This window comes from Pteropus alecto, unplaced genomic scaffold, assembly GCF_000325575.1.
Source record: "Pteropus alecto unplaced genomic scaffold, ASM32557v1 scaffold7, whole genome shotgun sequence".
Lineage (NCBI taxonomy): Eukaryota > Metazoa > Chordata > Mammalia > Chiroptera > Pteropodidae > Pteropus > Pteropus alecto.
Genome location: NW_006494614.1, coordinates 22,733,979 through 22,758,200, shown reverse-complemented (window position 1 = coordinate 22,758,200; position 24,222 = coordinate 22,733,979). Strand labels below are relative to the sequence as shown.

Below are 24,222 nucleotides of genomic sequence, written 5' to 3'. Positions count from 1 at the left end.
ATGTTCTTATGCTTTGGGACCATTTTGAGAGGTCCTATTCCAAAGCCTTTATATTCCCAGCCCCTGACAACTTGACTAAACCAGTGCCCATGAAATGATGTAGATCTTTATCTCAAGTCATATCTCCTTCCGGCCTAAGTATATAAGATAAAGTTCTGCCCTGTGGAAAATTGTTTTTCTCTCTCTGCTGTTCTTTGAGGGCCTCTGTTCAGTAGGGCTCTAAACGCCAAAGCAACCTTTTGCCAACTGGGTCAGTATATTGAGTAAAGCCACCTGTAATCCATCTTTGAATTTTTTCTTCAGTCAACTGCTGACAAGGAACTAATCATTAAGCTGTAGATATGAGCTAAGGGTTAAATGTATGTGTGTGGGAGCTAATGGCCCTGCTCTGTATATACCACTTTTTAGTGAAAGAACTCCTTATCTAGGAGAACCAGATAACTCCCAGTTCATAATGAGAAACTCAGATTGCATAGCCACCTGACGTCACATGGTCAAATATTACCAGGGCCCCAATCGCTAGCCAAGACGTTTAAAAAAAAGAAAATTCTAGAGATCTCCACTGTGATTCTGTAGACTTCCACAGGCTACACAAAGCCTCCTGATATGCCACATATACTCCCAAAATATTGGAGCTATTGGAATTCAACTGGCAGAGCTCCTTGTACTGCAGCCTGGGCCAGGTGGAAAGCTTGCTCTCGCTCTGCACTTCACTCAAAACTGTCATCCTTCAGGTCATCTGGTCAATGAGTCAGAACTGAGGAATTAGTTCACTAAGTAGAGATTTAAAAAATAAGAGCGAGAATTGAGGGAAAAGAAGACTATTACACGGGCAAAAGAGTAAAAGATGCTCAATCTTTGTATACTATTAAAAAGATCCTCCAGGAGAGGAATAAACGAAATTATTCCTTCATCCAATTTCAGCCATGATTTGGGTTTTAGTTAACAGGGGCGTCACGGTAATTTTGGTCGTTATTCATGGCAAGGGAGGGCCGCTCTCGGGTCCCCTTTGCCTTACAGACTGCCTGGACTAGCACCTCCGACGCCCAATGCCGGCTGCGGAGGCCCCGCCCCGTCCCCTGCAGGCCACACCTCCCGAGCGCCCCGCCCCGCCTGTGGGGCGGGCACCGGGCACCCGACAACGCCGCTGGCTTCATCAGGCTGGGCGGGTGCGGACGCTGCAGGAGCCGGCGCCATGACCTTAACACGGCTTGCCGGGTTTCTTGGTTACGTTCCGACTAGAGCGTGGAGGGCAGCAAGTAAGGCGCCCGATGCTGGGGCCAAGGTCGCGTGGGCGGGTTCGCGAAGGCCCCGGCGCCTCGAGAAAGGCCTCCCGCAGAGGAAGCCGCGTGTGTCCCAGGCGTTTGAGGGTGCAAGGGGTCGCCCAATTTCTTTCTTCTTCAGCTCGGCCACCCCGTGTCTTGGCCCTGGGGAGGTCCGGTCACCGCCCGGGATCCGAAGGGTGAGACTAAAGCTAGAAAGCTAGAAAATCCCCCAACGCCCTTCCAGCCGGGAGACCTGCTTCCTTCTGGCCATTGTTCTGACCTAGAAGGGCAGCAGATGTTCCGGGTTGTGTATTTGAAAGTTCACAGGGCGCACTACACTTTGATGCTCTTAGAAAAATGGAAGAGAGAGCTCTTTGGGATTGGGAAGTCATGTCCTTATTTGCATCAGAAAGGATTTGTGGCAGTTTACAATATGAAGAAAAAATTGGAAAAGTGCAGAAGTAGGCCACAGGCAAATAAGTATAATAAAAATTAGATGAAGCCAGGAATTGTTAATGTAGAAGTATCATGCTTTCAGTAAAAATCAACATTTTTAAACCCGTTTTTGTTGGAAATTTTTCTCAATATGTTACAGACTTAGCCCATAGAGTATGTTAAACATAGTTTTAATTTGGGACGTCTTGGAGAAATTGTGTTCTATAAGTTGAAAACAGGATCAGCATCACTAACCCCTCATAGTAATGGGCCCCGGATTTCTATGCAGTTTGTTTTCCTTTCTGTAATCATTTCTCCCCAAACATATTACTTTTTAATTGTAAAACTTTTAAATGGTCCAGAAATGAATTATATAGAAAGTGAAAGCCCCACATTATCCAGACCCCAAGGTAATAACTTTAAATTATGTTCATTCAACAACCCTTTTTCACTTGTTAAAAATTTATAAAGTATTTGCTATCAAAAATTTGTATAACATGTATAAGTTATGAAGCAAAGCCAAAATTTATGAACCCATTCTCCAATTTAAGAAATAGAATATTTCCATTGACAGGCAGCTCCCTGTTTGCTGCTTTGTGATGCAGTTGTATAACTTTGCATGTTTTTGATCTTTATATAAATGGTTTCAGACCATTTATATTTATTTTACTTGCTTTTTTCAACTAATGGTGTATTATTTTGGAATTCATTTATATTGATGTGTGATTGTGAAATACAATATATTTTCACTCAATTGTGAAAATATATTGTATGTTCTTCCATTCTCCTCAATGGCCATTTGAGTAATTATGGAAACACCAGGTTTGGCTGATACACATTCTTGTATATGTTATGGGTGCTCTGTGCAAAGAGTGGAAATCATGGAACATATGATATAGAGCTGTTCAATTTCACAGTATGGTGCCAAGTTTTAAAGGCATTGTCCATTTCTACTGGCAATTTACACTTCTACCAACAGTATATTAGAGTTCCTGTTGCTCCACATATTTGCCAACACTAAATATCAGAAAATTGTATTTTTGTGTGTCTATAGGATGTTGAAATGCTATCTTATTGCACTTTTGCTTTTTTTTTGGTTAGAAAAGTTAAACATCTTTTCAAAGAATTAGGGTTTTTTTTGTGAAATATCTTTTTTTCTTAATAGATCGTCTTATTTATATTTTTTACATATATTTGAATACTAGACCTTTTTTTTTAGTTAAGTAAGTGGCAAATAGCTCAGTTCCTGGGCTTTTTTTCTTGTCACAGTGTATTTTTTTAAAAAATTGTATACAACAGTAGACAGAATAGAATAATGGATCTGCATGTACAATTACACAGCTTCAAAAGTGTCTTTTGATGAGCAGATAATCTTGTCTTGATTCTTTTGTTTATTATTGGTGCTTTGTGATCTTGACTAATAAAACTTTCTCTAATGTCGTAGAGATATTCTGTATTTTCTTAAAGGTGTATAGTTTTGCATTTTTATATTTAAACCTTTATTCTATTAAGAATTAATTTTTATGTATAGCGTGAGACAGGAAACCAATTTTTTTTTTCCATGACAGTTACCAGTCGTCCCAAGCCCATGTATTGGACCTTTCCCCCACTGATGTTATGCCAGCTATCATAAATCCCAAGTTTATATATACATATATGGATGGGTTTATTTCTTGGCTCTCTTTTCAGTTCCATTAATCTATTTAGCTATTTCTGTGCTGATATCACCTATCTTAATAACTATACCTTTGTAATTAATCTTGATGTCTAGTGGGGTAAGTCCTCCCATCTTGATTTTCAGAAGTGTCTTGGCTACTCTTTGGGTATCTGCTTTCCGTACTGAATTAAAAAATAAATAAATAAAGTTCCTGTTGGGATTTGATTAATATTGCTCACTATTTTTTAAATTATTGTTTTCTGATTGTTGCTTATATATAGAAACACAGTTGACTTATTTATTGATTATGTATTCAGGAACCTAGCTAAATTACTTTATTACATAATTTATTTGTAGATATTCAGGGTTGCTAGGTAAATGCTCATTATTTGCAAATAAAATCTAATTTTTCCCTTTTCAATTTTATATCTTTTTCTGTCCTTGCTCAGATGTCCAGTACCATGTTGACTAGAAGTGGTGATAGCAGGCATACTTATCTAGTTTATGATTTTAAAAAGAATGTGTTCACATTTCATTAATTTACAATTTAATTTTTATAATTTCCTTCCTTCTACTGACTTTGGGCTTCATTTCTTTTTCTAGTTCTTTAAGGTGTAATGTTAGCTCGTTTATCTGAGATTTTTCTTTTTTCTTGAGGTAGGCTTGTAATGCTATAAACTCCCATCTTGGTCCTGCTTTTACTGCATCCCAAAATTTTTGGTACGTCATATTTTCATTTTCACTTGTCTTTATATATCTTTTGATTACGAAATAGTTGGTCAGTAGTATGTTGTTTAATTTCTACATATTTGTGGCTTTTCCAGCTTTCATCTTGTAGATAGGTTCCAGATTCATACTGTTGTGTTTGAAAAATATGCTTGGTATGATTTCAGTCTTCTTAAATTTATTGGGACTAGTTTTGTGCTCCAACATATGGTCTATCTTTGAGAACGTTCCCTGTGCACTTGAGAAGAATGTGTATTCTGTCATTTGGGGATGGAAATTTCTAAAAATATCAGTTAAGTCCATTGCTCTAATGTGTCATTTAAGGCCAATATTTCCTTATTGACTTTCTATTTGGATGGTATATCCACTGCCGTCAATGGGGGTATTCAGGTCTCCTACTATAATTGTATTTTTGTCAGAGTGTCCCTTTAGGTTTGCTATCAATTGCTTTATACATTTTGGTGTTCCCAGGTTGGGTGCATATATATAGAAAAGGATTAATGACTTCTTGATGAATTGCCCCCTTGATCATTATAAAATGTCCATATTTGTCTCCTATTTCCTTTTTTATATTGAAACCTATTTTGTCTGATATAAGTATTGCTACACCTGCTTTTCTCTGGATACCATTGGCTTGAAGTATCATCTTCCACCCCTTCACTTTGAGTCTATGTTTGTCTTTGGAGCTGAGCTGAGTCTCCTGCAGGCATATAGTTGGGTCTTGTTTTTTAATTCATCCCACTACCCTGTGCCTTTCAATTGGTGAGTTCAGTCCATTTATATTTAGAGTGATTATTGATATACGAGAACTTACTACAGCCATTTTATCTTTTGTTTTCTAATTGCTCTGTATATCCATTGTTTCCCCCTTGTGATTCTGTCTACTATTTTAGTTTGGTAGTTTTCTGGATTTTTTCTCCATTTCTTCTTTTTTTTATGTTTTGTGTCTCAGCTCTGGACTTTTATTTTGTGGTTGCCATTAGATTTGTGTATAAAGTCTCATACATACAGCAGACTTTTTTTTCTGATTGCCTCTTCATCTCCCTGTACCCAGTCAATCCTTTTCCTTCTCTTTTATGATTTTGTAGTCACAAATTATTTCTTTTTATATTGTGCATTAGTTACCAAATTGCTGTAGCTATAGTTATTTTTAATGCACCTTCCTCCCCCCCAGCCTTATAATTAAATGTTTAATAACCTGTGCTGAAGTAGATTTGCATTTTTGCGCTTCTGTCTGTCTGTTAATTATCTTACTCAAAGTTCTGTATACTTTTGTTTCAGTAGAAGAGCTCCTTTTATATTTCTTGTAATGCAGGTCCTATAATGGCAGATGCTTTCAGCTTTTCTTTGTCTTGGAAAGTATTTCTCCTTCATATCTAAAGGATAATTTTGCTGGATATTTTATCCTTGGTGATGGTTCCTGTTTTTAAATATTTTGAATATTTCCTTTCACTCTCTCCTGTCTTATAATGTTTCTACTGAGAAATCTGATGATAATCTAATGGGGTTTCTTTTGTAGGTTACAGTCTTTTATTTCCTTGGCTGCCATGAGAAATCTTTCTTCGTCATTAAAATTTTTTGACAGTTTGAATGTCTTGGAGAAGGTCTCTTTGCATTGATATAATTAGGTATTCTGTTTGCTTCTGTTCAAAAATCCAGTTCTTTGCATAGTCTTCGGAAGTTCTCATCACCTATTTCTTTGAGTAGGCTCTCTGTTCCCTTCTCCTTCTCTTCTCCTTCTGGTATACCTGTTATCCTTATGTTGCTCTCTCTAATACAGTCAGCTCTCATAGAGTTCTTTCATTTAAAAAAAAAAAATTCTTAGTTCTCTCTTTTCTTCCTCCTGGGTCATTTCTAAGTTTCTATCTTTGAGTTTGCTAATTTTTTCTTCCATCTATTTTCAGTGCTCTCTAATGCATTTCTCATCTCATTTATTAAGTTCTTCAGCTCCAGAATTTTTTTTATAGTTTCATTCTCTCATAAAATACTCCTTCTGTTCATTAATTTTATTCCTGAGTTCATTGAACTGTGTGTCTGAATTTTCTTGTATATTTTTTAGTTTCTTCATGACTGTAATCTCAAAGTATCTGTCATTTAAAGCCCAGTCTTTTATGACTTTAAATTTGGTTTCTGAAGACTTTATTTTCTTTCTGTGTTCCCAAATTACCTTGGTTGTTCATGGTGTTTGAGGCATAGTTTCCCCATCTGCGCATTTGAGTACTTACATCTCTTGTGTAAGTACTCTTTTGCTCTCAACATCCAGCAGGTTGATAGGTAGAGCATTTGGTTTTATTTTCCAGTAGATGGTGCTATAGTACAAGTCTTTGTTTTCTCTTACCTGGACTATTTGAACCTCTGGAATCAACGTGAAGCAGCATCTCTTCTGTTAAGGAAATTGCTCCATACCCACTCAGATTATGGGTGTCCTTTCTGTGACCAGTTTTCTTCGGTTATGGGGCACCCCCATTGTTTTGGGAGAATGTGACAGGTGACAGAGAATCGGTTTTGCAAGCTTCCTAAGCTACCTCCTTTTCCCATTATGTTTTGGCATTACTCGGCTCCGCTGGGGCATGTGGAGGAGAGGTGGTCAGTTAGTGATCTTGGCTCTGCCTCCCCTTCTTCCAGTAATGGCCATTAGAACCGCTGTGTTGTTTTAAGTTTCTCAGCCACCCCTACCCAGCTCTGCTGAAGTGGGGAGGTGGGAAGGGAGGTGCCTTTTCCAGGAAGAAAGCTGCTTCTGCCCCTCATACTCTCCAGGCCACGAAATGAGGCCTGCTGCTGAACTCCTGTCTCACTGCCATGCACATTGGAACCAAGGTGTGCACCAGACTACGTCTGCAGCCAGTGTCTTTTTCCTTCCCCTATCTCATCCCATCCGCCAGCCTGCCCCCACCTGCTTGTTCCAGTAGACCACCTCCAGATGTCCTGATGCGTGGATCTTACAGGCATGTATATTTGTTGAACAAGGGATTCTTCGTTGAGTTATAATTGTTCGACTTGTAAATTTAAGGGAATAAACAATGGAGTGTTCTCACTCTGCCATTGTACTGATGTCATTCTCCCTAGTCATTTCTGTGAGGGAAGATTTTTAATTATTAGTTTAATTTCTGTAATTGTTATTGTAGTATTGATTAGGTTTGCTCTTAAGTCAGTTTTGAAAAGTTAAATTTTTATAGAAAATTTCTCATTTTGTACACTTTTAATATAGAGGCATAAAGTTGCTGGCTCCTTTGTTCTTTTAAATATCTGTTCTCTATATAATTATGTGCTCTCTTTTCTTCAAATTATTTATTTTGCCTTCTCTTGTTTTTTCTTATTAGACTAGATCGCAGTAGATCTAGTCTTTGAAGAGAACCAACTTTTGGTTTTGCTCATTGTCTCAGTTTTATGTCTTATATTTATGTCAGTATTTTCTTCTCTTACTGTTACTATTTTCTTTCCATTTTCTGTAGACTCTCCTTAAAAAAAACAAAAAACAAAAAACAAAAAAAAAAACAGAAATGGTGCACCTCACATTTAATCAGTTCGGGCTGTAATAACAAATTACCATAGACTAGGTTACTTAAACATCAGACATTTATTTCTCAGAGTTCTGGAGGCTGGGAAATCCAAGGTCAGGTTGCCAGCACAACTTGTCTCTTCTGAGAGCCAGCTTCCTGGTTTGCAGGTGGCAGTCTTATTGTAGTCTTTTGCAGCAGAGAGCAGAAAGCCACACACAGTAAGCTCTTATTGCTCTTATGATCGCATTCATGAGGCCTCCACCCTCATAACCTTAAGACCCTACCCCCTAATACCATCACATTAGGGATTAGAATTTCAGCATTTGATTGAGTGGGGGAGAGGCACAAATCTTCAGTCCTTAATATTGGACCTTTTTTTTTTTTAAAATATAGTGTTTCTCATGTAATTGGCATATGGCTAGATTTTTTTTTTTGAGTCCGACAGTCTATATCTTTTAACTGGATAATTCAGTCCATTTACAATTATAATTACTGATATAATTTGCTTTATATCTCCCATCTTGTTTTTTGCACCTTCTATTTTTCAGACTTTGAATTAAATTTTTTCTTCCATTTTGTTTACCTCTGCTGGTTTGAAAGATATACCTTGTCTTTTACTTATTACCCTTGAAATCTAAATGCATACTTCAGGAAATCTAAAGTTAATATTTTTACCCTCCTCCTAAAAAGTACAGAATTTAAAAATGCTTTGAATTCACTCAACCTCTACCTTTGTTTTTATGCCTTTTAGGTGTGTGTCGTTGTGTATATGTTGGGGTGGGATTGAGATTTTGATAACCCCACAAACCAATGTTGTTATTATTGTTTTATACCATAAATATATAAAACTATTTTATTTTCTCTCTATTCTTACCTCACATTACTTCTGAGATTGCTTTCTTAAAGTACATTCTTTAGAAGTTCCTTTGGTTACAGTCTTTTGTCATAAAGTTTCTCAGTGTTCTTTTTTATAGATGTTTTATTTTTAATCTGAAAATCTGGTTTATTTTATTTCTCTTTTGTTCTTGATAGGTCATATCAGTGGGTTTATCAGTTTCTCACAGCTCTATCTTCTGGCTTCCTTTATCGCTATTGTGAAATCACCTGTTTGATTTTTGTTCTTTTATTAATAATTTGCCTTTTATCTGGCTGCTTTTTAGATCTTCCTTTTATGTTGGGGTTGTTCATTTACTTTGTGTCTAGATCATTTTTTACTTGCCATTCTTTATGCTTCCTAAATCTGAAGATTCCTGTTTGTTGAATCTCTCCTGTTCTTTCCATTATCTCCTTCTACAACTATGATTAAACAAACATTTGTTTATCATCCACATGATTTAACTTCTCTTTCATTATTTTCATCTCTTTGTCTCTATGCTTTTTTCTGTATAATTTATTCAGAATGTTATTCCAGGTCACAAATTCTCTTTTCAACTATATCTGTTCTGCTATTTAACCCTTTTATTGAGCTTTAAATTTAAATTGTTATATTTCTAAATTTTGTGTTTTTTAAAAAGTTGGACTAGTCATTTTTCGTAGTCTCTTACTCCTTTCTCCTTTATGGCTCCTTTTTTATTTCCTTAAACACATTAAATAATTTTACATTCTGGTTTCTGTTATTACGGTATATAAAATCTTCATGGTCTGATTTTATTCTGTTGTTTGTTGACTCTGCTAACTTGATTGTGATGACTGGTTACCTTGAATGTTTTACTGGGATTCTGTGAGACTTTCATGAGAGTGGATTGAGAGTATTTCCCCTTAGAGGGTTTGCTTCTGCTTTTTTCCATGTGTCTGGGAGCACTTCAACTTTAGTCTTGGGTCCACGTAATAGTGAGATGCTCCGTTGGAGGGTTTTGGACCATGCAGATAGTGTGTAATCAGGCACAAACACAGGTGTGGTCAGCAGTGGCTTCAAAATCTCAAAATGAGATTCTTTTTTACATCTACGCTCAGAACCAAGGTTGAGACAGACACTTTTCCTTCCTCAACTGTTCATTAACTGAAGGATTTCTTCTAGTTCTTTGGTCTTTAGACCAGCTGCATGAACATCACCTGGGAGACTATTAAAATGCAGAATCTCAGGTTCCACCAGAGCTCCTCAGAATCTGCATTTTAACAAGATCTCCCAGATGGTTTATGTGCACATTTCAAAATCTTCCAGCTCGCTTTTTTTTTTTTTCCTCAAAGCATGAGCCTCCCTGTGTCTTGGTCTCTAATAGGCTTTTTGTTTTCTCAGGCTCAAGAGTCTTCTCCCTGTAGTCCTGAAAGCTCTGAGTAAGAAAAAAGACATAGGATATGTAATAGTTTAAGTGTTTGCCTCATTGAATTGGTTTTTTATTTTATTATGATTTACTGTCTTAAAAGTTTTCCTCTGACTTAGAAGTGTTATTGTGTGTGCGTGAGTGTGTATTTTAACATTTTTAGATGTTTTATAGCTATATGGTTTAAACATCTCTAATTTATCAAATTTCTAGAAACAGTGGTTCTTAAATATTGTTAGTTGTTATTTTGGGGTTTTTTAATGATGATGAACTCCTTTTCTTTTGCTTTAATTATTTCTTCTGTTAGTAGGTCATCTTCTTGCCTATAATGTACTTGTAAGCACAATTCTAAATAGGCTTTGAGTAAGGCCAAATTAACCCTTAAAGAAGATGACATGGACTTTATAGTGGTGATTTTTTTACTTCTCAAAAGGTGATTTTCGTTTTAAGTTTGTCAGCTATTTCCCATGTAGTGGTCAGAAATTTGCTGGTGGCCAAAATGTAATAGTCACATTAATATAGTTACTATTGCTTAGTATCTATTATTTGATAGACAGAATCCACAGGAGTGGCTCTTGGGCTCACCTTCACTTCTCTGCTAATCCTTATCATCTGATATACCCTTCTTTCTTGTTGTCTGTCCTTGAAGGTACTTGCATGTGCCTCACTACCACCACCCCTGCCAGGCTGCTGTGCATGGACTCGTTATGAAATCTTTAAAGCGTACAGGTGCCAAGGAGCACAGTGCCTTCTGTCTTATCTGGTATTGAGCAGAAATTAGGGGAATTCTTTCCTTTTACATTCTCTCACACTGTTACCTGACTGCAAAAATAGTTCTGTTTATACTTCTATGGTCTCAGAGTCCCTTGAGAAAACTGGTCTTTCAGCTTTGCCTTCTAATGCTTTTTTCTATAAAGTTTTTTCAAAAGTACCCAAGGCCAGACTGAGGAAATAGTTTCTTAAACTTATACTTTACTACTCTTCTGTGTTTCCCCAAGATACATTCATGTTTATGTTCTTTACCAGAAACTTCTATGCAAATTGACCAGTGTCCCACAATTAGGCTCAAGATATTTATACGGTAAATGTGTGCACATATACACATTACTTTGTTTCTCTGAACTGCCCTGCAGGGTAAGTAGAAATATCCCCATTTTCTAAATGGGAAACAGACTCAGAGAGATATAGTTACATTCTCAGGTTCACATTGCCCGGAAGTGGTGTGGCTGGCGTTGGAACTCATGTGTGGCTCTAGTGCCCTTAGTTTGCAAGTTTTTTACTTCTCCATTGTATTTACTTAAGGAAAGGGCCAGGCTGCTGTAACAGTCCTGCCGATGAGAACAGGCAAGGCCATGCTGTTTTGACAGGTCATTCAAGGATCCCACCATCTGTAGGGCCTACAGTCAGCCAGTATGCATTAGTAGAGTTTTGCTAGTTATTTACAAGCTGTGTCTCTTCTGAATGATTGTACATATGTTCTGACTGGGTAGTGTCTGTACCATCCCAGCTGTTAAATATTTTAAGTATCACTCTACCCTGAGTTTCATCCTCATCTGTATGGCTGAAGCTAGGCTACTGCATGTCCACATCACAACTCCAGGGAATGGGAACAGAAATCCAGGGCAATCAGCTTGTTGCAAAATTGAGGCAACCTAAAATTTGCACACATCACTTCCTGTCACAGTCCCATGGTCACACTTGGATAATGCAGGCTGCTTGCCTGTAGGGGAGGCAGGGAAATGTCTCTAAATGAGCATCCTGGTGCTCAGCTTAATAGCAAGGAAGATAGGAATGGGAGTCCTAGAACTAAATGGAAGAAGGGAAAAGTAGCTACTTGGAATATTTATCAGTCTCCACCACATCTACATAATGTCAGTTTTTCAAAAATGATTTTGTTCATATTGAACAGAATTACTATAATATACAGTTATACCTGCCTCAGCAGATTATTGTGAGGCATAAGTAAGGTATCGTCTTTTCACAATGCCTGGCACAATGCCTGGCACATAGTAGACATCTAACGCATGTTTGTTATTTTTATTATTTACAGTTAGTATATCTGCATCATTTAAGAGGTAAAATTTTTAGTCTCAGATTTTGTCTATGTTGTAATTGGTAGCCAGGGATGTGTTTTATGCCATTTTTATGATTTCGCATAAATGCTTAGGAATTTCTACAGATTCGGAACATATTGAATTACTTTTTACACTGATTATCATTTCCAGCTTTCAGTTAAGAGATTTTTTTTTTTTTTTAATTTACAAAAACAACCAAACCTAAAACAAGAAGTGCTGATTTTATGTTGAGCCAAGCCTGAGTACACAGTAGCAGGCGTCTACTGGTCTCTATTAAATACTTGCTGATTTTTAGGCTTCAGAGTGAGTTATTTAATGTACAATAAACATATTTAATTAGTAACCAAGTGCAGAAACTACTCATTTGTCAGAGTAGATGTAAAATCTGTCTACTTTTAGAATCCAATATGTAATTGTTAAAATTCTCTTCTCTGTGTATCTATCTGTATTATTACTGAACTGTCACAACTTAGCAAACAATCTTTGATGCTTTACCAACTAACAGATTTGTTAATGAGTAAATATTTGAATATCAGATAATGGACAGAAGTTTCTATTGTGGAGACTGTATGAACTTGCTAAACTGGGATATAAGGTCAAATATTAAAGAATCTATTTCAGATCATAAATGACTAATTGATTTTAAAATCCTGTTTTTTGGACTGAGAAAGTCCTTCAGTTATGCATAGTTTATAATCACCAACATTTTCAACATATTTTTCTAGATAGTCAACCACAATAAACCAAGATGAGATTATTATATGAAATATGTTACTATAATCAAGAATTAGGATTTGTATGTTTTCCATTTAGTTTCTAAGTAAAAATAAATGTTTCCTTATAAGATATTATTATTGCAGTTTTTCTCTTTAGCCTTTTAGTATATGTTTAAGTATAATTTTGAGGAGATAAGAAAAGTAAAATATGCCCTAGATATTGAAGTGGAGTTTAAAGGCAAAATAGCCTATACTCTAAATCAATAAATAAGTAAAACTTTTTAATAGATAGGGATCTTTATTTTAATAGGTACAGAAAATTTTCTTGGTTCACAGAATTTTTCTTAGCCAATTAGTGTCTCAAATATGAAATAAGTAAGTGAGCATGTAGATGAGAGGAAACTATATTAATTCTTTAGATCATTGTCATAGCTTTATTAAAACATTCTATTGTGTACTTACCTATTTTTTTAATCTTTGCATTTTGTGGACTCTTAGATCTGTGGGAGAATGCTAATTTGCATTCTAAATGAACAGCTTGAAGTACTATTTTGAAATTAATGCAGTGTCTATGTAATGTCAGCTGTAATCTTACAAGTTTATGTAAATGCCAAGTTGTAGAAGGTGTATATGTATATAGGACATATATACATACAAATATTTGTATACATATATATTTGTGTGTGTGTGTGTGTGTATATACTTTTTTAAAACAGAGTATAGGAAGATGTAGTAATGGCTCAAAAATAAAATACATGTAATGAAAGAACATTCTAATTAAACATAATGCTATCAAGAGCTTCCAGATAATTCTATAATAATAATAATTGATATAATTTGTCACTATGTTAAGTGTTTTGCATGAATTGTTCTGTTTAAACTATTTAATAGACTCATGACATAGATACTGTTATCTTCAAGTTAGAGTAAACAGATTTAGAAAAGGTAAATAACTTGACCAAGATCAAACAACTAATAAGTGTTTATAGGAGTTTCCTACTGCTGCTGAAACAAAATACCACAAACTTAGTGGTTTAAAACAGCTTACAGTTCTGGAGGTCAGAAGTCTGAAATGGGTCTCACTGTACTGAAATCAAGGTGTCAGGGCTGTGTTCCTTCTGGAAGCTCCAGGGGAGAATCAGTTTCCTCTCTTTCCCAACTTCTAGAGGCTGTCTTGACTCTTTGACCCTGTCCTCCATCTTCTAAGCCAGCAATGTCAGTCAAGTGTATCTCATGCTGCTGTCTCTCTGGTTCTCAATTCCAGTTCTCTTTTCCTTTTAAAGGATCTTGTGAAGACATTGGACCTACCCAGATAATCACAGATAATCTCTAGTTTAAGGTCATCTGATTAGCAGCCTTAATTCCGTCTGCTACCTAAATTCTCCCTTACCATGTAACCTAACCTATTCACAGGGTCTGAATATTAGGTTCAAATTATTTCGGAGGGCCACTATTCTGCCTGCCTCAGTAGTGTAACTGGAACTGGTACCCAACTCTGACTGCCTCTAAAGCCGCTCCCTTGGGAAATTGAACATCCCCAACCAGATAATTCTATAATAATAATAATTGATATGATTTGTTTCATTTTTTTCAGAGTGGTTTTGCCCTTATTGAATGTTATCTCAACAAAGATTGAAAAACTTTCATTGTACTTGAAATTTAGCTTTCTCTTTATAACATAGAGAATAAGATATCTCATTTATACATTGCAGATGCCCAATACGGTTTTTAAATTTTAGTTGGCAGGAATAGAAGACCATGATTAGGATTTACATATAAGAATACTAATTATAGTCCCTTGTGGTTTTTAGAGATTTAAATACTAAATATTGTTGTCGAAAAATTCTTACTTTTATTCTTAATGATCTGATTCCTGGTGTTTTGGGAATTGCTTCAGACAGGAATCAGTATTTAATATATAAGTTTCTATAATTTAGATGTTAACTAGCTTATTATTTCAATGCTCTTCTTTTCAAACTGATAACATCGGTTGCCTCCAAGGAAGGGAAATGGATGTCTGGAAGATGTGGGCAGAGGGAAGAATTTTCACTGTATGTCCTTTTGTACTTTTTGAACTTTGATAAGTGTGAATGTGTAAACTAAAGACAAATTAAGTAAAATTACTAAACTTTTAAAGTAGAATAAATGAACAGCTCCTATTTTTCCACTATCCCTACTCTTCTAGGATCACCCCTTCTGTGTTATTCTTTGAGGAAAACAAGTTCTTCGCAAGGAGGAAAGTCAGACCCTATCAAACAATCCCTTAAGAAGCCAAAGTTACCGGAAGGTCGTTTTGATGCACCAGAAGATGCCCATTTAGAGAAAGAACCACTGACAAGTGAGTACAGTAAAGCTCCTCTCTTAATTTTTGAAGTATCAAAATATTTTAGTTATTGAGAAAAAGAATAAATTAAAGGAAAGAAATATGTTATTGCATATAATTCTTAATAATAATGAAGCATATTTCAACAATGAATAAAATTGCCATATTGACCATCAATATGTGTGGATTAAAGAAAAAAAAGATTTCCAAGCCCCTGACAGTGAATGATTGTGTTTAATTGTTATAGTTATTATGCCCCGCTAGTCACATGACAAAATTGAGACCCACTTTGATGCAAATGAGAGAAACCCACTTGAGCAAACTTAAGAAGAGGATACGGTAGGTTGTTGTTAGGATATAGGGTACAAGTGAGGCTGCCCAGGGCAGTGATACTGCTTGGCTTTAGAAAAAGACTGGGACCTCAGGGCTAAATTCTATGTGGAATCTAGGATATTCTCCCTCCTTTTCTTATTTCTGGTCACTTCTCTTTGTTGATTTCTGTCTTCAAGCTCCCTTTTCAGTCCACTGTGCAGAAAGTACCATCTTCTCGCAGCTACTTAGGTCAAAAGCACAGCCAGACTGAAACTAGACTTTCTTAGTCCTAATTCCAAATTTTCTAAGAAGAGAGCTCATTGGTCAAGCTTGATGTCCACAGCAGAATCAATCATAGTGACCACACCAGAAGATGGTTGTTCTCACTGTGACCACGTGGTTGAGGGAAGAGAAGAGGAAGTTTCGAGAATAGGGGCTTTTTTTAAGGAAGGTCGGGTGATAGACTAAACATTGTTTTGTATTCAGTATATATAAAATTTGGTTAATGCCTTAAAACTCTGTTTTTTTTAAGTATTTTTTTAAATTTTTATTCTATATCCTTTTCTATCTTTTAATTGTAGAATATGTACAAGTATTAGCTATTAAAAAAAATAAAATGTTAGACAGCATAAATCTAAACATATCACTTTGAAACCTTGGAAGCTGCCCTGCTTGTCTGATTTTTCCAGTATATGATAAGTAACCTATCTAGTGAAGCATCCCAATCAAGGAGATATCGATAGAGGATACCAGGACCTCTGTCTGGAACTCTTTCTATAATGTAAAAGCTTTTGTGTTTGCCTATTCAGTTAATATTTCAATTTATAACACTTTTATCAAGCTAAATCTAATAACAAGATCAGTGAACCAAGATGATACAGACTTTTAAAAAGTTGTCATAACCTAAAGATAAAATTTTTCTTCACTTGTTTTAATTAAGCACAAAAATATGAGAGGAAATATTTTCTGAAAATATTACACAAAAAGAAGGCAGCAGTCCCAGAAATAAATCCTCATATATATGGCTAATTGATTTTTAGCAAGGGTGCCAAGACCATTCAGTGGGGAAGGGACAATCTTTTTAATAAGTTGTGCCAGGAAAACTTGATATCCACCTACAAAAGAAGGAAATTGGACCCTTTCTTTACACCATATACAAGAATTAGCTCAAAATGTATCTATCACAGACCTAAACTTAAGAGATAAAACTATAAAATTCTTAGAAGAAAACATTGAAGAAAATCTTTATAACATTGGATTTGACAGCTATTTCACAGCTTTGATACCAAAAGCACAAGTAACAAATGCAAAAATAGATAAATTAGATATCATCAAAATTGACTATTCTGCATCAAAAAATATTTTCAAGAAAATGGAAAGACAACCTACAAAATGGGAGAAACACATCCAAATATTTGCCAATCATGTATCTGACAAAGGATTAATATCCAGAATATATAAAGAACTTCTACAACACAAGAACAACAACCACAAACCCAACTCAGTTCAAAAATGGGCAAAGTACTTGAAGAGACATTTTTCCAAAAAAGATGTACAAATGACTAAAAACACATTAAAAGATACTCAACATCATTAATCGTTAGGGAAATGAAGATCAAAACCACAGTGAGATACCACTTCACACCTACTAGGATGGCTGTAACTTAAGAAAAACTGGAAAATAACAAGTGTTGGCAACGATGTGGAGAAATTGAAACTCTCATGCATTTCTGAGACCTGTCAAATGATGCAGCTAGAAAACAGTTGGGTGATTTCTTAAAAAGTCAAATACAGAACTACCTTATGATCCAGCAAGTCTTACTCCTAGATATATATCCAAAAGAATAGAAAGCAGGAATTTGACCAAGTATCTGCACACCTATGTTTTTAGCAGCTTTATTCACAATAGCCAAAAGGTGGAAACAACCCAAACATCCATTCATGGATGAATGGATAAACAAAATGTGGTTTGTACGTACAGTAGAATGCTATTCAGTCATTAAAAAGAATGATATTTTGATATATGCTGCGATATAGATGGACCTTGAAAACATTATGCTTAGTGAAATAAGCCAGACACAGAAGGACAAATATTATATAATTTCACTTATATTAGGTACCTAAAGTGGGCAAATTCATAGAGACAGAAGATAGAATAGAGGCTATCAGAGTCTAGGTGGAGAGGGAAGGAGAATATTTTTGTTTAATGGGTATGCATTTTTAATTGGAGATGATGAAAAAGTTCTGATTATAGTAATGTCATGTTTACATAGCATCGTGACTATTTAATGCCACTGAATTGTATACTTGCAAATGGCTAAAATGACAAATATTGTTATATATATTTACCATAATCTTAAAAAAGGAAAAAAAGTAAGCACATTTCAAAAGGTAATTTTGAATTAATTTCAAGTCACTTAATTTTGGTTCACCGAAGTTTATGTTGAACATGCCATCTCTTAGAAACTAGTTTGACAGACATCACCAAATCCAACAGATGCTTTTTAGTTCTCATTTTATTTGAACTGTCTGCAACCTTTGACAGTGTTAACCACTGCTTCTGGAAATCTGTCTTGGTTTAGATTATATTTTCACCAGTTTCTTATTCTATTTCTTCAACCATTTCTTGGCTCTTTAAGCTCCCTCTGCCTCGGGCCAGCTCCAAAATGTAGATATTTCCCAGGCCTCTGTCCTTAACCCCGTAAGCATTTCTAGGGAGAGCTCACATGTTTATACCTCTAGTCAGACCTCTCTCCTGAGCTATATCCAGCTGCCTCCTACATATCTTCATTTGCATAGTCCAGCTATATCTCAAAGTTAATATGTCTAAAACTAAACTCATGCCCTACTCATTGTTCTCTCCCACCAGTCACATCCCAGTCCTCTTCCTTCTGAATTTCCAGTCTACCCCATCCACCAGGTTACCCAAACTTGAAATCTGGGGATAATTTTTCACTTCTACCTCTTCCTGCATCCTGGATCCTGCTTAACATCTCTCAAATTTATCTCCTATGATTCATCTTATCAATAAAGCCCAAATTCAAGTTGTGTCTAGTTCTGTTGGTCTCCTAACTAGTCCATCTGCTTCCTTGTTCCCTTCCTTCTAATTCTGTCTCCCTGCCTCTAGTACATACTTCATTCTAAGGAAAATTTATAGGTGATTCCTTTGCAGAAAGTAAATTTCATTATTATGATGATAAAGGAGATTGCAGCTCAGCACCCTGTTTGATGCAAAGATGAATAAAAAAGGAAAATGAGATACGTAAATAACTATGAACAGGACATCGTGTGGTAACTGGCATGAGAGAGAGACAGAAAATGATTGGAAAAAGGTAGACAAAAGAGATAACATTTGACCTAGAGTTTAAAGGAATAATAAAATCATAATAGGTAAGAAGTGGTGGGGAGATGTTTCAATAAAAGCAAGATCCAGACAAAGAGAAAGAGACTGAGGAACATGGCACATGCAAGACAGCTAATGGGCCTTTTTGGCTGCAGCATAAAGTATATATAATGGGTTAATGGAATATAAAGGCTAGAAAGGTAGATTTGGCTCAAACCAGGTTATAGCATATGGGCTTTATGCAGTCGTCAATGAGGAAAGCACGAAATGTTTTTGGATAGAGATTGTTTTAATCAGCTTTACTAAAATATAATCTGTATATAATAAAATTAACTCATTTTAAAATTCACCCATTTTAACTAAACAGTTCAGTGAATTTTAACAAATGTTTACAGTCATGTAACCAACACAAAGTATAAAACCGTTCCATCCCCCAGAGTCCTTCATGCTTCTTTACAGCTAGTCTACCCCTGGCAACCACTAGTCTGTTTTCTATTACTACTTTTGCCTTTTCTAGGATTTTTTTTTTTTTTTTTTTTAATAAATGAAATCATACAGTTGGTGTCTGGCGTCCTTCACTTAGTGCAATCTGGAGGAGAGATTCTGTTTTGGAAAGATTAATTCAACCTCTGAGAGTTAGGCTGGAGCCATGAGAGTCAGAAAGCAGAGATGAATTAGAAAACTATTGCATTAGTCTAGAATGGGACTCAGGTTAGTAGTGAAGAGAATAAAGAGTTCCAGCAAACTGTAGGTTATAATGAGAGTGCAAATTAGGTTAAACAAACAGAAGAAGGGAGATGGATAAGGGATTGTAGTCAGAGAGCTCAAGAGCATGAGATTTGGAAAAAGAACATATTCAAGAGATAAAGTCCAAGTGGATGGCAGAGTGGAGATGAAGATCACTAGGGAAGATGATTGGAGACCTTTGCAGCCCCAGTATGTGACAATTCATTAATATGGATGCTAATATTAACGATGATGGGAAGAGAGATGAAACTACGAACCAGATATTGATCTCATTCAAGAAGATAGAGGAGTGTTTGAGTTTATTACAAGACTGGAGAAAAGCCTTGGACAAGTGAATGCGTCAGAATTCAAAAGAAGGAAGGCCCTAGAGCAGGGGTCCCCAGCCCCTGGGCCACAGACCGCTACCTGTCCGTGTCCCATTAGGAACTAGGCCACACAGCAGGAGGTGAACGGCAGGCAAACAAGCAAAGCTTCATCTGTATTTACAGCCGCTCTCCAGTGCTAGCATCATCAGCTCAGCTCCACCTCAGATCATCAGGCGTTAGATTCTCATAGCAGCACCGGTGCCTGGTGTCAAAAAGGTTAAGGATTTGACAATAGAATGAGAAGCTGGAAGTAGCAGTGAGGAGCAGAGACATCTTGACCATTTCTTTTTTCCCCAGTGCAATGGACTAAATTATGGCCCCCTAAAATCCATTTGTTGAAGCCTTAGTCCCAATGTGATGGTATGTAGAGATAAGACCTTTGGTAGATAATTAGGTTAAAGTGATGTCATAAGTGTGGAGCCCCCATAATGGAATTAGCGCCTTTATAAGAGACAACAAAGAGCACTTTCTCTCCCCTGCCTCCTCGCTCTCTCCCCTTCCCACCTCCTCTCTCTCCCCCATCTCTCTCTGCCATGTGAGGACACAATAAGTAGTGGCCATCTGCAAGCCAGGAAGAGGGCTCTCACCAGGACCTAATCATGATGGCACCCTGATCTCAGACTTCCAGCCTCCAAAACTGTCAGAAAAGAAATTTCTGTTGTTGAAGCCACCCAGTCTCTGGCATTTTGCCAGAGCAACCCAAGCTAAGATACCCAGTGAGCCCTAGAGATATGGGAGAAAGAAGAACTTCTAGTAGAAAGGCTTTCAGAGGAAGTCAAGGCAGAGAGTTCTTTAAAAAACAAAATGATGAGGTGGGTAAGGGAGAGTTTATTCACAGTATAAATGGATAAAAGACTTTATCCTGTCACATAGGATTAAGTGAGGACTGAGTTAATATGTACAAAGTGCTCAGAATTGGCCCTGAGTCAGGATGGTTATTCCTATTGTGAGCACGTTATTAACAGTTCTAACTGCTACAATGTCCTTAAGTACCAGTACCAGCTGACCAGTCATTGAAGCCAAAACCCTACAATAAGGAACAGTAATTCTTAGAGCTAAAGTTAATCGAGCATCCTTATGTAGCTGGCACTATGCTAGACACTTTACCTGTATTACTTTGTTTAGTTCCCAAGACAGTAGGGCAGGTATGATTGTTGTCTCCATTTTACTAATAAGAAAACCGAGGCATTAAGTCAAAGTAATCTTCAAAGTAATCTTGTTTCAAAACCTTCCAAACCCTATGGATTTGTATTCTGTATTCTCTGCACCTCTTTCTTTCTATTTTAATCTAGTAGCACATAAGCAGCCACTCCCCGGATTGGAGCCTGAGAGAGCTCCAGAAATTCTAAGTCACCAACATAGGTAGTAAAATTGACTGAATATGAAAATTATATGCTAAAGTGATTTTTCGAACTCGGGAAAAAGAACCACATTTCAAGACTGTAACCTAGTCAGTAGTATCTAGCCTACCAACTGTATAACTCTGCAACCTTGTCTTCAGAATTGACCATAATACTTTTGCCATTTCTATTGACTGCTTTGTTCACATCTTCTTTCTTTAGAATTTCCAGATGATGTTAATCCTGTTACCAAAGAAAAAGGTGGCCCCCGGGGCCCAGAACCTACCCGATTCGGAGATTGGGAACGAAAAGGACGCTGCATTGATTTTTAAGCCACGTATTCTTTAACTTCAGTATCTTTTTTCTGAATACATACATCTGAAACTTATTTCTGATTATTTTCTTTTTGTATACCCTCTAATTATCTAAATTCCTGTAACGTGTTTAAAAGTACATGAGATGGCTTTAGAAGAAAATATGCTGCTATAAATTAGGAAAGGAAAAGTATTTCTGTTAGCACATTAATTTTAATTTAAATGTATTGAGGTATATAAGTAGTGATTAGAACTGCAAACTTTTGTTTCATCATGTTTTAGTTTAATCAGTTGCTTATAAAATGCAAATGTAAATAAATCAACTTTTTTAATGATTATATTGACATGCTAGGTAATACTGGCTTTTAAAATGTGAGTGAAGTAGTACATTATATTTGAGAAGTCCACAGAAACAACAGAAAAAGTTTTACTTGGAGTCAGATTAGTTGGGTGCAAATCTTAGCTCTACTACTAATTATCTATGTAACCTTGAGTAAGTTATTTAACTTCTCTGTGCTTCAGTATCCTTATGTGTAAATTTGGAGATAATACAGTTTCCGCCTCACAGGGCAGTTGAGAGGTTAAATGAATAAATGCATGTAACCCATTTGAAGCAGTGCATAGAGCATACCTCTCAGTAAGTATTAGCTATGCTTAAATCATGAATGTATTTTTCCAAGTCTCTAGACTTCCTGGGGAAAAAGATTAAGAAACTGAAATTTGAAATACTTGAATTTGTTTCACATGAATATAACATTAAAAATCATTAGTTGGAACCTTAGTGATTATCTGCATGGGTGAACTGAGCTGAAATAGTTTGTGAAACATAAGATTCAGGAAGGCGAATATGAGAATGGCAGGGCATAGAATGGACCAGCTTAGTCAGTTTTGCTGATTCAATAGCTCTTACCCTTGTGGCCTTTGGATAACTGGGTCAGGAAAAGTCAAGTCCAGTTTATAGATCTAGAATAAAGGAAGAATGGGAACTGCTGAGCCTCCCTTAAAGCGTCCTTCGCTGTCCTTCAGCCTTACTCAGTCACAGAGATTGGGTCTTTAGCCCCCAGGCTACACTTAAATTACATAGGAAGAAAGGGTTTGTAAAGCCTATGGAAGATAGAATGAGTGGGCCAGTAACTGTGTGATATAAGTTATAAGTGCAATGAGAAGATTGTAGGGAGACTTATTTAAGAGAATAAACTTTCTTAAAAAGTGTATTGTTCCTAGAACCAAACTAACTAGTGTGGTAGTTGGGACTAGTCATTCAGTCTTTATACCAGTCTCTCTCTCAGTCAACATTTGTTCTTCTAGTTACAGTTACTGTGTATGCTGCTAAGTAATAACCATATTGCTATAAAACGATACTATGGTTAAGTCGACCTCCAATTAGCCCATATTACTGAAGGTTTTTAATAAGTTAACGTTTCAGAAATATTGTGTTAAATTGTATTGTATAGTTTTGCTTGGGTTCCACACTAACCATCATAATATGTGACACAGAAAAGACAACTTACATATTTCAAAAACTAATATAAAATATGTAACAACCAAAGTGTTGCATCAAGATAATAGAATCTTTAACTTGTGTTAGTAGTAACATGATTCATGACAGCTGTCAAATATATAGGTAAAATTTGGTGGCATGTAAAATAAACATTTATGGTCTTTGTTTCCATCAAATAAAAAAAGAAACCAGAAGACTTAAAAAAGGTGATGTGGTAGCAATGGAAATGCATCACTCAAATTTCCTCTTGTGGGAAGTGAGTTGATTTCCCTGTGGGATCCACCACTGTATTTCTGCAGAGGCGATGCTTACCCCATGCTGTTTCTAGCTGATAAATGAGTATGGTGGGGCTACACTGAATGATTATGATGGCCAATTCCCCTGAGTTTTCTTGGCCTTCCCAGAGTTTTCTTAGGACCATGTTATTGTCTGATACTCTTCAAACCCAATCCTTTCCAGCCTTCTCCCCTTCACAGGTGTTAGACTCTGCCTCTTCTTCCCCTTCATAATTCACAAAGTCTCCCCAATACATCACTTTCACATTTAATTCCATCTTAGCATCTGTTTCTCAGAAAACAAACCATGAGGATAAATGTAAGAGAACAATTTATAGACAAATTTTCAGAAAATGTCACACAAAACTGGCTTTTTCTAGTGTAGTTATAGTTTAAACACTTTACATTGCTTGGGGATTTCTGGGAAATTGTAGGCTGAGCTTTTATGTACAAGGCTCATACCATGAAACTGTACATATTAGGTGTTTTGGTGGAATTGAATTATGTCCAGCATTTTCTTATTTTGATGTCAGTTGTTATGACCTACCATGAGTCAAAATGTAATAATGCTTATTATTAAACTAGTAAGAAAAAGCTAAAGCCATGTTCTGCTAGTATATAACAAATGTTTGTTAGAGGAATAGAATAGTTTATAATGAACAAGCTTTATAATAGTGATTGTTAATGATGTACCAGCAATTTTAATGATAATTTCACAACACGACAGTACTTTTGTAAGTTCAGGATAAGAATGGCAGTCAGCTATTAGTTAACCACCAATTAGTTGATCAGTTAGGAAGGAAAGTAAAGTGAAGAGTGCCAGATATTCTGCTAGGCTTTGCGTATTTCGTGATGAGTGAAAAGGATCCCTTGCCATTCCAGCATAAAACCTGGTAGGTTTGATTTGCACATGAGAACAGTTCCAAAAGACAACCGACTGAAGACTAAATGGGTTGCAAGGGACTCTAATTCACCTCAACCAGACCAAAGGAGATTTCCCAGGTTCAATGAGACTCACTTTCTGGGTTTTTCATACTACGTGACTGTTCAGAGACCTGGGTTTTCAC

General features: G+C 36.3%; 1 protein-coding gene across 1 annotated transcript; it reads left to right on the top strand.

The window, feature by feature from the left end:
* The first annotated feature begins 1,119 nt into the window (after nt 1-1,119).
* SDHAF4 (succinate dehydrogenase complex assembly factor 4) lies at nt 1,120-23,087 on the top strand. The gene is made up of 3 exons (XM_015600211.2): nt 1,120-1,259; nt 14,821-14,973; nt 21,288-23,087. The coding sequence occupies exons 1-3, from the start codon at nt 1,196-1,198 to the stop codon at nt 21,395-21,397; spliced, it is 327 nt and encodes a 108-aa protein (XP_015455697.1). The 5' UTR covers nt 1,120-1,195; the 3' UTR covers nt 21,398-23,087.
* The last annotated feature ends 1,135 nt before the right edge of the window (nt 23,088-24,222 follow it).